Consider the following 14,644-nt stretch of genomic DNA (forward strand, 5'->3'; position numbering starts at 1 on the left):
ACCCTAACCCTACCCCTAACCCTACCCCTAACCCTAACCCTACCCCTAACCTAACCCTACCCCTAACCCTAACCTAACCCTACCCCTAACCCTACCCCTAACCCTACCCCTAACCTAACCCTAACCTAACCCTACCCCTAACCCTACCCCTAACGCTACCCCTAACCCTACCCCTACCCCTAACCTAACCCTACCCCTAACCCTACCCCTAACCCTACCCCTAACCCTAACCCTACCCCTAATTTTAGCCCCAACTGCTGTTCTCCTGCCGGCCGGCAGATGGAGACAGATGGCGGGCGCACCACTGGGCATGCGTCCGCCATGTTCTGCTGCCGGCGGCCAGGAGGAGCAGCAACAGGATCCAGGGACCTAGGTGAGTATGCTAGGGTCCCCGAATCCCCCTATTTCTCTGTCCTCTGATGTGCAATCACATCAGAGGACAGAGAATTACACTTTACTTTTTTTTTTTTTTTTTTTTTTGCGGTCGCCGGTAAACAGTTAATTACCGGCGATCGCAAAACAGGGGTCGGTAATACCGACCCCGATCGTGCTCTTTGGGGTCTCGGCTACCCCCGGCAGCCGAGACCCCAAAGATTCTCCCGTTGCCGGCCGGCGGGCGCACTGCGCATGCGCCCGCCATTTTGAAGATGGCGGCGCCCACCGGGAGACACGAGGAGCATCGGGGGAGCTAGGTGAGTATTGGGGGGCCACCTGGGACCCCTTTTCTCTGTCCTCCGATGTGCGATCACATCGGAGGACAGAGAAATTAAAAAGAGATCGCTTTTTTTTTTTTTTTTTTTTGCGATCGCCGGTAAACGGTTAATTACCAGCGATCGCAAATGCGGGGTGGGTTAAAAACCCCCCGAATCATGTTCTCTGGGGTCTCGGCTACCCTCGGCAGCCGAGACCCCGGAGAAAATCGGCCTCTGGGGGGCGCTATGGACTTTTTCCACAGCGCCGTTAATTAACGGCGCTGTGGTTTAAGTACCCTTAGCGGCCGCCGTTAAAAGGCGTATCGGTGGTCGCTAAGGGGTTAAAGGAAAGGTGCCGCGTTTTAATATTGTAAAAAAAAAAAACCTCTTTAATTCCTTATTTTTATAAGTTATTTTCAAGTGCATAGTATTTATTGTTTTTTTTTATTCATTTTTTTTTTCTGCCACTGGGCGCCGCCATTTTGATTTGCAGGACTGTAAGTGTAGCTGCACGACACTTACAGTTTGCAAATACGGCTGCCCTGGACATAGACATCTGCAGTCGGGAGGCGACCCCATACCTAGCATTATAAGCTGCTCTCTGCTCTGATGTGGCCACGCCCCCTGGGCTGTCTCCACATCACAGCAGAGGCAGGAGATCGGCGCCATCTTGCTTCAGCCTACAGTGGAGTGTACCTGACTGTGTGTCCACTGTGACTGAGAGCTGTGCTGTTGGAGGGGCAGCTACATCTGTCTCCCCTCACACTGTCAGCGGCCGTTCCCTGTCCTCTGCTGCCTGGTGTGTGGCTGTAATCGCTAGAGAGGGTGAAGGAATGCTGCAGTCTGATGTCCTCTATCAGGAGCTGCAGAAAGGTAAGAGGGGGATGGGGGAGGCTCTGTGCTGCTCCGACCTCTCACTGCAGCTCCTCACAGGACATCAGACCCTGCATCTATCACTATACTGTGCTGAGCCATGTATCTAATCCTCTCCTGTGTGATACTGTCTGGTGAACCGTGTATCTAATCCTATCCTGTGCTGACCTGTGTATCTAATCCTCCTGTGGAATACTGATTGCTGAGCCATGTATCTAATCCTCTCCTGTGATACTGTCTGCTGAGCCGTGTAGCTAATCCTCTCCTGTGTGATACTGTCTGGTGAACCGTGTATCTAATCCTATCCTGTGCTGACCTGTGTATCTAATCCTCCTGTGGAATACTGACTGCTGAGCCATGTATCTAATCCTCTCCTGTGTGATACTGTCTGCTGAGCCGTGTAGCTAATCCTCTCCTGTGTGATACTGTCTGGTGAACCGTGTATCTAATCCTCTCCTGTGCTGACCTGTGTATCTAATCCTGTGGAATACTGACTGCTGAGCCGTGTATCTAATCCTCTCATGTGTGATATTGTCTGCTGAGCTGTGTATCTAATCCTCTCCTGTGTGATACTGTCTGGTGAACTGTGTATCTAGTCCTATCCTGTGCTCACCTGTGTATCTAATCCTGTGGAATACTGACTGCTGAGCCGTGTATCTAATCCTCCTGTGTGATACTGTCTGCTGAGCCGTGTATCTAATCCTCTCCTGTGTGATACTGTCTGGTGAACCGTGTATCTAATCCTATCCTGTGCTGACCTGTGTATCTAATCCTGTGGAATACTGACTGCTGAGCTGTGTATCTAACCCTCTCCTGTGTGATATTGTCTGCTGAGCCGTGTATCTAATCCTCTCCTGTTTGATACTGTCTGTTGAGCTGTGTATCTAATCCTCTCCTGTGTGATATTATGCTGAGCCGTGTATCTAATCCTCTCTTGTGTGATACTGTCTGGTGAACCGTGTATCTAACCTCTCCTATGCACTCCTCTCCCCCCTGCATATCTTTCCCCATTGCACACACAACTCAATGCGTGCGATAACAGGAGCTGCGGGCGTCATGCTGTATTATGGCATTATGTGAGATCTATATGACGGTATTATGTGATCTGTATGGTGGTATTATGCTTGATAAGTATCAGAAAGACAAATATAAATAACCATGGTACCGCTGAAAACGCCATCTTGTCCCGCAAAAAGCCGCCATACAGCATCATCAGCAAAAAAATAAAAAAGTTATAGTCCTGAGAATATATAAAGCGATGCCAAAATAATTATTTTTTCTATAAAATAGTTTTTATTGTATAAAAGCCCCAAAACATAAAAAAATATAAATGAGGTATCGCTGTAATCATACTGACCCGAAGAATAAAACTACTTTATTAATTTTACCAAACGCGGAACGGTATAAACGCCTCCCCCAAAAGAAATTCATGAATAGCTCGTTTTCGGTCATTCTGCTCACAAAAATCGGAATAAAAAGCGATCAAAAAATGTCACATGCCCGAAAATGTTACCAATAAAAACGTCAACTCGTCCCGCAAAAAAACAAGCCCTCATATGACTCTGTGGACCAAAATATGGAAAAATTATAGGTCTCAAAATGTGGAGACGCAAAAACTTTTTTGCTATAAAAAGCGTCTTTTAGTGTGTGACAGCTGCCAATCATAAAAATTCGCTATAAAAAAGCTATAAAAGTAAATCAAACCCCCCTTCATCACCCCCTTAGTTAGGGAAAAATAATAAAATTAAAAAAAGTATTTATTTCCATTTTCCCGTTAGGGTTAGGGCTAGGGTTAGGGATAGGGTTATGGTTAGGGCTAGGGTAAGGGCTAGGGTTAGGGTTAGGGCTAGGGTTGGGGTTAAAGTTAGGGTTAGGGTTGGGGCTAAAGTTAGGGTGAGGGTTGGGGCTAAAGTTAGGGTTATGGTTTGGATTACATTTACAGTTGGGATTAGGGTTTGGATTAGAGTTAGGGATGTGTCAGGTTTAGAGGTGTGGTTAGGGTTACTGTTGGGATTAGGGTTAGGGGTATGTTTGGATTTGGGTTTCAGTTAGAATTGGGGGTTTCTACTGTTTAGGCACATCAGGGGCTCTCCAAACGTGACATGGCGTCCGATCTCAATTCCAGCCAATTCTGCGTTGAAAAAGTAAAACAGTGCTCCTTCCCTTCCGAGCTCTCCTGTGCGCCCAAACAGGGGTTTACCCCAACATATGGAGTATCAGCGTACTCGGGACAAATTGGACAACAACTGTTGGGGTCCAAGTTCTCTTGTTACCCTTGGCAAAATAAAAATTGGTGGGGCTAAAAATCATTTTTGTGGGAAAAAAAAGATTTTTTATTTTCACGGCTCTGCGTTGTAAACTGTAGTGAAACACTTGGGGGTTCAAAGTTCTCATAACATGTCTATATAAGTTCCTTGGGAGGTCTAGTTTCCAATATGGGGTCATTTGTGGGGTGTTTCTACTGTTTGGGTACATCAGGGGCTCTGCAAATGCAATGTGACGCCTGCAGACCAATCCATCTAAGTCTGCATTCCAAATGGCGCTCCTTCCCTTCCGAGCTTTGCCATGCGCCCAAACAGTGGTTCCCTCCCATATATGGGGTATCAGGGTACTCAGGACAAATTGTACAACAACTTTTGGGGTCCAATTTATCCTGTTACTCTTGTGAAAATACAAAACTGGGCGCTAATAAGTCATTTTTGTGAAAAAAAATTTTTTTATTTTCACGGCTCTGCGTTATAAACTGTAGTGAAACACTTGGGGGTTCAAAGCTCTCAAAACACATCTAGATAAGTTCCTTAGGGGGTCTACTTTCCAAAATGGTGTCACTTGGGGGTTTTAATGTTTAGGCACATCAGGGGCTCTCCAAACGCGACATGGTGTCCCATCTCAATTCCAGTCAATTTTGCATTGAAAAGTCAAATGGCGCTCCTTCCCTACCGAGCTCTCCCATGCGCCCAAATAGTGGTTTACCCCCACATATGGGGTATCAGCGTACTCAGGACATATTGTACAACAACTTTTGGGGTCCAATTTCTTCTCTTACCCTTGGAAAAATAAAAAATTGGGGGCGAAAAGATAATTTTTGTGAAAAAATATGATTTTTTATTTTTACGGTTCTGCATTATAAACTTCTGTGAAGCACTTGATGGGTCAAAGTGCTCACCACACCTCTAGATAAGTTCCTTAGGGGGTCTACTTTCCAAAATGGTGTCACTTGTGGGGAGTTTCAATGTTTAGGCACATCAGTGGCTCTCCGAACGCAACATGGCGTCCTATCTCAATTCCAGTCAATTTTGCATTGAAAAGTCAAATGGCGCTCCTTCGCTTCCGAGCTCTGTCATGCGCCCAAACAGTGGTTTACCCCCACATATGGGGTATCGGCGTACTCAGGACAAATTGTATAACAACTTTTGGGGTCCATTTTCTCCTGTTACCCTTGGTAAAATAAAACAAATTGGAGCTGAAGTAAATTTTTTGTGAAAAAAAAAGTTAAATGTTCATTTTTAATTAAACATTCCAAAAATTCCTGTGAAACACCTGAAGGGTTAATAAACTTCTTGAATGTGGTTTTGAGCACCTTGAGGGGTGCAGTTTTTAGAATGGTGTCACACTTGGGTATTTTCTATCATATAGACCCCTCAAAATGACTTCAAATGAGATGTGGTCCCTAAAAAAAAATGGTGTTTTATAAATGAGAAATTGCTTGTCAACTTTTGACCCTTATAACTCCCTAACAAAATAAATTTTTGGTTCCAAAATTGTGCTGATGTAAAGTAGACATGTGGGAAATATTACTTATTAAGTATTTTGTGTGACATATCTCTGTGATTTAATTGCATAAAAATTCAAATTTGGAAAATTGCCAAATTTTCGTCAAATTTCCATTTTTTTCACAAATAAATGCAGGTAATATCAAAGAAATGTTACCACTATCATGAAGTACAATATGTCACGAGAAAACAATGTCAGAATCACTGGGATCCGTTGAAGCGTTCCAGAGTTATAACCTCATAAAGGGACAGTGGTCAGAATTGTACAAATTGGCCTGGTCATTAACGTGCAAACCACCCTCGGGGCTTAAGGGGTTAATCAGAAGTCAGTGATAACTATTTATCTTTTCAGGGAACTGCTAATGAAATATTGTGACAAGTGAGTAAGAAAGTATCCTGGGGGCTTCGTAAACTTTCCGAAATAAAACCTCTTTGATTCTTATTTTTATGCGTATTTTTAGCAGTTAACTGAGCCGTGAACGACCATTCATGTACTTGATGACACATAGATTGCAGTCATCACGTAACTATTCTGCAGAAGTTCATACAAAACTTTTTTCTTAATTTTAATTCATTTTCAACTAATCAGAACGGACACAAAATATGTTTCTCAAATAATAGAGTTTTTTCCGCAAATGCAAAAAACATTGTCGGAATCCTGAAAACTGTAACAAATGATGTGGATGGCGATGATTATGGATAATGGCCTGAGGCTTCTATTCTCACTCCGAGATCTGCTGCAGTCATACAATGAAGGTATGTCTGAATGGGCCTCTTTATGAACAGGGTGGGGAGGCAGCAAGGAGGGGGAGAGGTGTTACATTCACATAATCACCATATCCAGTAGGTGGTGTGAATATGCTTCTGAAACGTCACTTTTTCTTAGAAAAAAAAAAATAGAGAGAAGATGCTTATTGTCGAAGCAGGAAGTACGGAGCGTAGTTCACAGTAAAACCTACTTGTGGATCCTGGGACAATACAGACACATGGCTTCTGAGGAGTCTCACTCCGAAGGTAAAGATGTTTTTTTTATGATCTAATTACCTGTTGCATTTCTTTTAATAAATATGAATTGTCTGTCTAAGAAGAAAAGTTGGCAATGACCTGATGTAAGGTCACTCAGGGTCCTGAGTCCTGACCTGCTTCATTGTCTTCTGTTCATGTCTTAAGTGATGATGATGGTGAAAATAAAGTAATTGCAATTGTTTGGCACTGCAAAAGTGAGAATTATTTTGGGGTGTTTATGGGAGTGGGCAGTATCTTTGAACCGTCTGAACATTTGGAGGTCGCTTACTGGTTTGTTGGTGTTTTAGATCTTTTATATCAGAACTTGAACTTCATAACAAAACATTGGAGCATTCTCTTCATGTTAGGAAATTATACATATATCAATTCTCTATTCTTCTTCAATTATTGGATTTTTTTTCCATTACTGCATTTAAATAATAAATCCAAGTAGAAAAGGCAGTAGAAAAGGCAAGTAGAAAAGGCAAGTAGAAAAGTCAGAATTTTCTAAATTGAGTATACTTACATACATTAATAAATAGGAAAGATGCTCTTCTGGCATATTCATTAACAATGATTGTACTAATAGAAATTCCCGTCAGATACATTTTTGTTTAACCTGATCATTCTCCAGTGGTTTGAAAAATAACTACGTGTAAAAGTAACTTTCAGCGTTAGCCCAAATAGCATAATCATGCAAACCTACCGTGCTGCTGTGTGGTTAAAGACGACCTGCCCACTCTCTCACCATGTCTGTTGTAGGAAAAATGTGAATTCCCTGTTAATTAGTAATTCTCAAACATCTTTTCTTAGAACTGTCTATCATTCTAACGCATGGAACATTCCATTGTCAATTTATTCTTACATTTCCATGTATTGACAGCATTCATTTGCCTCTGGTGCACACACAGTGTCGGATTGAGGTGCCTAGGGCCCACAGGTAGAATTGACTCTTGAGGCCCACACAACAGCTACAAGCAAATACCAGTTAGGTGTTATCCCCATTAAAGCAAAATGTCAACTGAAAAATACAGATGGCTCCTACACATCTACTGTGCCCATCCGATAACTGTAATGCCCTCCCCATAACTGTGTTGCCCACATCATAACTATGCACATACTCAGGGATGGACAAAGACAGAAGAGGTCCCCTGTGCAAGAACAATATATGAGTCCTTGGCAATCCAATCATCTTAATGCACTATTTCTTCTACTTTGGAGGTAGAGGTGGACCCCCTTACCTTTTGTGTTCCTGTTCATCTGTACACGTCGCACCAATGGTATGTCCGCCCATGCTCATACCGTAATTGTGATGTACAATTAGTGGTTTGCATTAAAGTGGTCCTTCAATGAAAACACGTTATCACCGATCTACAGGAACTTTCATACCTGTTTCAAAAGAAAGTAGCAAGTAAGATGCCCAACCACCATGCCAATCATTCTATATAGAGCTACTAGAATAAGCAGAGGCTGAGAGCAGTTCTCAGCAGCCCCTCAGGGACTTAATAGAGCGGAGGTCAAACATGCTGCCTCATTCTAATGGGGATAAAACTTTTCCATTCTGACGATTGGTGCAGAACCCAGCCATTGGGCACCCACTGATCAAAAAATTAAGCTTTCAAGTATTATATCACTAATGGAAATTAGAATTCTCTTTTTATTGATATCAGAGACATCAGGTTATCTCATACACAACACAATCCACTGTACCATGACTAATATTGCAATAATACCACATACAAGGGACACATACTGCTACACCACAACCAGACTACATATTACCACCACCACATAGTGACCCAGTAGTACTGCTATACTAATCATTACCAAAAACCACTGTACTAAAACTATTACCACCAGTGACAGGTAGATCCAGTGACAGGTAGATCCAGTGACTCACATGTAATATCTTCAATTGAGTCATTAATTTTCACTTTTCTTTTCGCCTGGCACAGACTGCTATGACTTTTTCCAGCCATGTTTTGTCTCTGCAGAATGAAACACACAGACACATATGGCAGATCACTTCTAGAGCATCTTACCCATTTTTCCGCCCACTTGTACACTACACAGGCTGTAAAAGAAAAGTGCCATAGTGTCACCCCAGTGCTCTGCACAGTAACATTACCTCTCTTTTGTTCATCTAACAGTAACAGAATCCCCCAAAATAAAATATTTTACAGTATAGATGTCCCTCATTTTGACTTCCTCACCGTAGAAATGTCCTCCTTAATGGACCCCATAACATTTTTAAACTGGGCTGCTGCCATGCTCAAGTCTTTCGACAGCTAACTCTTTGTGAAGCATCAGAGGAGAAACAAGTACGGTATGTCTGTCTCCTATTGGCTCTGAGCTGGATAGAACAGCCAGAATGTTTGCCTTGTTTTCAGTCTCTTTACCATACCTCCATATGTTTTTTTATTTCAGAGAAAATCAATAGGAACTACTGATCTGCTTAAGGATGCAATCCACTAATTCTAAATGTAGAAATTTTCTTTATTCAAAAATTATTTAAAAACATGGGCAAAGACAAACAGACTACAGTTGCATGGTACAATAGTGTAAAACACCTACACATTTCACAAATGATCTTGTTTTTAGTCATGGCAAGGTCCTCGACTGATACGCCCGGAACAGAGACAAAAACATAATAAAGCATAGAAAGGCCAAAAAAGCCACTAGAGACTGAAGACTTTCACCACCTGGCATCTACAGACAGTAGCTGACGATATTGGGGATTCTGTCAGCACAGAATTACTGTTTAAACCAGCATTTGGTGTTTCACAGTGGGGCCAATGATTTAAATACATCTTCCAAACTGCTTGTTTTCCATCTACCTACGCCCTTCCAGGCTCCATGATGCCAGAGTTGTCAATCAAAGAAGAATGAGGGTGAAGACTGAGGGAAAACGAGCAGATGGGAAGGTGTATAAAAATTATTGGCCCCGCTGTGAAGTACCGGGTGGCAGGACTTAGTTTGAAAAGTCATCCTGTGCTGACGGAGTCCCTTTAAGGTGGTAAACAGTGTTTGATCTTAAACAATATTGTCCACTGGTGACTACGACCCACAACATATAACAAAAACAGATGAAGGACATGGCTATAAAATGATCTTGGAGGAACGTGTGTTATTTAGGCTACCTCTACAAATACAGACTTTGATGGGGTATTTTGTGTAGATTAAAAAAAAGGAAAAATGGAATCTCTCATTTGAATTTTCTCTCCCCATTCCTGACTCTGTTCAAAGGCTTCCATCTGAATTCCCCATAAACAGGATTCAGACATGACCGAGATGAAGCCATTGATGAGTAATGAGCGAAATCAAATACAATATATTGGAACCTCAGATTCAGTTTGGCCTCCTTTGCTGCGGTGTCTGTCTTTTTATATATCAAATCGGCTTAAATTAAATGGGAATACACAACTTTAGGTTGGTTTTTTTTTTCACTTTTTCTTCACAATATCCCAAATAAAATCAGGAAAGCAAACAAACACTTGTAAAAAGTTTAAGCTCGAGACTGAAACATGCAGGTAGCAAATTTTCGTTTCCAATTATTTCTTTAACATCAACTCCTCCCATCTTCCAAAGCTAGTAGAAAGCAATGTAGGATGTAGCCACTGGTGATTTCCATCTATAGTAAGCGTACACAAGTGCATAATAACACACCTGAAGGAATGTTGGAAGCCGGGGACCACATTGTCTTTCGTTTGCTGTTATTTATTATGAAAATGATGAGCGGATTGTGACTGGAGGAGAAATGTCTGGAACAGGAATGCAGTTGTTTTCCTTGATCATTTGTTCTGCATTTTGTCTGCTCAGCTCAGGTTCAAAAACCGTCTTTGTTTGGATTCACTTGGGAGCCATCTAGCAAATTAGTAGGAAAAACTAACGATTCGATTAACAATATTTTTCTAATATGCACAAATAACTAAAAATGTGAATACTTTTCTGAGTCATGGCTTCATCATAGTTTTGACGTTACAGTGTTGTTTTCATGGTTAGTTGTTTTTTTTTACATGCTTACTACGTTGCAATGTCTGTGTAAATTATCTTTTCTTTTTACAACACATCAAAAATATTACATGTCTCTGGTCTTAGAGAGCGTCTATTAAGCTCAGCGTGACCGGTACAGTCCACCATTCATCATAATTGCAATCTTCCACTAGAGTCTGTTGTTCCTGCTGGGCTCAGACCAAGAATGTCTCGGGGAGTCGATGGAACAAGAGGGGCAAAGCATGTCCCAATGTAGTCGGCGTACCGGATCGGATCTGTCTTCATGCTTCACACCATACACTGGTCCATTCGGAATTACCTGCTTCAACACCTTGTAGGGTCCCGATTCCCAGTGAACATCCAACTTTCCTATGGTAGTCTTTACACAGACCAGCACATTTTTCCGAGGTTTGCACTGTTCAGTTTGGACTGGACCACAGCCTCAGGGCAACAGATTTGGTTGCTTGCCTCCTACCAACTGGTGAATAGTTTTCAGTCTGATTCGATGCTCCGCTCCTGCACCCATGAGTCTGGAGTGCAGTGTTTTTCTTTGGCTTGAGTACTCAAGTTAAATTCGGACACTTCTCTTCCCAACTATCCGAATAGTAACATGTAGGGAGTGTAACCAGTAATGTTATGCACTTGGTTATTGTAGGCCCAGAGCAGTTTAGGCAAATAATCCGGCCACCGCTATTTCTTGTCTCCCTCCAGGGTTCGAAGCATCTGCCACAGTGTTCGATTAAATCGCTCACAGGGGCCATTTGCCTGTAGATGATATGATGTGGTTTGTGACCTGAAACCCATAAATCTCAAAGCGTTTCCAAGACTTTTCCTTGAAAGTATGCTCCTTGGTCAGAGTGAATCGTCCTCAGACATCCATATACCTGAATTAAGTGTTTACTAGTGATGAGCGGATATACTGGGTACTTGAGATTTCCCGAGCACGCTCGGGTGTCCTCCAACCAGGGGTGGATTAAGGGTAGCCAGGGCCCCGGGCTGTTCAGACACTGTGGGCCCCCCGGTCATGTGATGGGGGTCATGTGACGGGGGTCATGTGACGGGGGTCATGTGACGGGGGTCATGATATACCTGAACCAGATTATTCCAGAAAAATGGCCGGGCCCTACTCTACTGTAACCTATTAAATATTTGTTAAAATATGCAATGCAATTTAGGTATATTTTGATTTATTTTTCAATTTTTAAAATGAGCAATATCACATTCAAGGAACAAATACCATCGCACCATGACCAGACTACAAATTACAACCACAGTGATCGAATAATATCAAATACAAGGAACAAATACCACCGCACCATGTCAAGACCACATATTACCACCACTTAGTGACCAAATAGCACATACAAGGGACAAATACACGAAACACCATTTCCAGACCACATATTACCACCACTTAGTGACTGAATACTACAATACTGATCAGTAATAAAATTTAAAAAAAAACAATACTATCCCCATAAGTGCCAGTATTCACCGGAGATCTAAACCTAGTATGCAGTGTCTGTGTAGAGGTTATACAGCGATCACTGGTGACATTATACACAAGAGCTCTGTATAAAGTATACAGTGTATAGTGTCAGAGTATAGGTAACACACTGACTCACCAGTGATGTCTCTAGGTGAAGTCCTTCATCTTTCATCCAGCACAGACAGCTATCATTTCTTCCAGCCAGGTCTCGCTTCTGCAGGAAATAACACAGTTATCTCAAGGTCCGCTTGCAGAACACATTACTTATTTTTTCCCAATTTCTACATTACACCACATGAAAAAAAGGCGATATAGTGTCACTCTGCACAGTAACAGGACCGCTCCCCCATTTAAAACAGTATACTCAAAAAATAAAATAAATACATCACTGCAGTAATAATATCCCTTAATTAGCCTCTATGGCAATAATATTCCCCATTCCCCATCCTGGTCCCGTGTATATCATTCCTGGCTCCTGCAATATGTTCTCGCATCCTGCCCTCATGAGTATCCATCCTGCCCCATGTGATCTCCCCATCCTGCCCCATCTGTCTCCATCGTATCCATCCTGTCCCATGATCCAATCCTGCCCCATGTCTTTCATTCTGCCCCATGTCTCCAATCATGCCCCGTATCTACATTCTGCCCATGCCTCCAGTCCCGCCCCCAGTGTGTCCAGCAATCTGCCCCAGTATGTCCAGCATATTGACCCAGAGTGACCAGCATTGCCCCCAGACAGTGTGTCCAGCAATCTGCCCAAGTATGTCCAGCATATTGCCCCAGTGTGTCCAGCATTGCCCCCAGACAGTGTGTCCAGCAATCTGCCCCAGTGTCTCCAACATTGCCCCAGTGTATCCAGCTATCATCTGCCCCAGTGTGTCCTCCGGCTCCAGCATATTGCCCGCAGTCAGACAGTGTCACTGACTGTCCAGCATTCTGGCCCGCCCGGATTGCCGTTAGGTTAGCAAAAAACAACAAAAAAAAACAAAAAAAAAAACGAGTTCTCCTCACCTGACCAGCGCTCCAGGTGGCGAGCTCCCTCCAGCAGCGCGCACTCGCCAGCGACTGACAATGACGTCAGACACTGGCAACGTGTGCGCTTCGCCTGTTGCCGACTTCAGCTGCCAGCCTCCAATTGGCTGGCGGCTGTTGTTAACTATTGACGTGCGGGCGCGCGCCCGCACGTTAATAGGAAACCGCCGCAGCACCGGTAGGGGCCCGGTGAGCAGATGAGAAGGGGCCCGATGCAGGCCCCCTCTCTCTGCCCACCGGGCCCATAAATGATAACGCCAGTCAGGGCACGGGCAGTAATGCCCTGATGGCGGCGGGCAATCTGTGCGGTAGCCCAGAGCCCCCCCACACCACTGGGCCCTGGGCTACCGCCCAGATTGACCCTCTTATAATCCGCCCCTGCCTCCGAGTATTTGTAAGTACTCTGAGATTAAGTTTTCAGCACCGCAGCTGAATGATTTACATCTGTTAGCCAGCTTGATAACATGTGGGGATTCCCTAGCAATCAGGCAAACCTCACATGTACTTATGCTGGCTAATAGCTGTAAATCATTCAGCTGCGGCGCAGAAAACTAAATCTCCGAGTACTTACAAATACTCGGAGGACACCCGAGCGTGCTCGGGAAATCTCGAGTACCGAGTATAATTGCTCATCACTAGTGTTTACACATAACCCTAGCCACCGTCTCTGTAGTTTGGTCTCAGGTCAGTATGGCCATCGCAAGTTTTGAAAATGATCCATCATTACTACACAGTACTGTAGCCTTCCTGCGGCAGGCCCAATCAGTAAATAATCAATCATCAAGATCTCCAGGTGTGCAGTTGACCGGATGACTTAAGTCGGTGCCCTCTGCTCCTGTGTCTTCACCAGCCCGCAAGCTCTGCATTGCTAAGAGATTTCTCTTACAGTCTGCTTCAACTGAAGACAGTAGACAAATCGTAGAATCCATTTTGTAAGTTTTCTCTAGACCAAAATAAGCACTTTTCTCATGGTTCTCCTTAGCCACACTCTGAGCTAGGCTGCAAGGAATCGTGACTTGCCACTTCTTTTCTCTCTTTCTTTTCTCTTACGGCAAATACACTGTCCGGTACATTATGTCATCTTTAACAAGGAGTCTTTCCCACTGATGCAGAATTTTCCAGCTATCTGAGGATAATTCAGCCCAAGCCATTACTGAAGGCTGTTCTCCTTCTACTAGCCAGCCCTTGATCATTTGGAGTACAGGGTCATAATCTTGTGTCTGTGCCCATTTGGCTGGTGTCCTGCTGAGCAACACCATCTGGCCTGTTGTTACTCCATTAGTCTTGGCTATGGAAGCCATGGGTTTCACTCGACCTAAGTCCAGTATCTCCATCTCTTTTTCCTCATTCACCTCTCTGGAGGCAACGATAAGAGTGACAAGAAATAAAGCGTCAGTATTTGCATTCTCTTTGCCGGAACGGTACTTGATGGAGTAATTAAACTTCGTCATTCTGGTAACCCACCTCTGTTTCAGGGCCCCCAGCTTTGGACTTTGCAGATGATCCAATGTATTATTGTGCGTCACACTTTGCAGATGAGCCAATGGATTATTTTCTGTCTGGACCAAGGAATGTGCTCCAGTGAGATATTTGGCGAATGTCTCCTTTATGGTCCAGATGAGCGCCAACAACTCCATCTTCATCTTAAGGAAACTGTAGTTATCTGGTTTTGTTTGGAGTTTCTCAAAGACCAACTGCTGTACACTATTACTCATTCCTGGCCCCTCTGCTCCTGGGCCAGCACCGTTCCCAATCCTTGAAGACTTGCGTCCGTACATAGAATGAAT

At 43.5% G+C, this 14,644-nt stretch overlaps 1 protein-coding gene across 2 annotated transcripts in view; it reads left to right on the top strand.

Annotated features, from left to right (window-relative positions):
• Window positions 1–6,241: 6,241 nt before the first annotated feature.
• EDARADD (EDAR associated via death domain) overlaps window positions 6,242–14,644 on the top strand; it is a 127,829-nt gene continuing 119,426 nt past the window's right edge. The window contains exon 1 of one of the 2 annotated variants that reach the window (XM_069769043.1): window positions 6,242–6,352. In XM_069769043.1, coding sequence (XP_069625144.1) covers window positions 6,325–6,352 — 28 coding nt within the window. In that variant the 5' untranslated portion in view covers window positions 6,242–6,324. The remainder of the gene's footprint in view (window positions 6,353–14,644) is intronic. The other variant, XM_069769042.1, reaches the window with a different exon arrangement.

This window comes from Ranitomeya imitator, chromosome 5 (genome assembly GCF_032444005.1).
Source record: "Ranitomeya imitator isolate aRanImi1 chromosome 5, aRanImi1.pri, whole genome shotgun sequence".
NCBI lineage: Eukaryota > Metazoa > Chordata > Amphibia > Anura > Dendrobatidae > Ranitomeya > Ranitomeya imitator.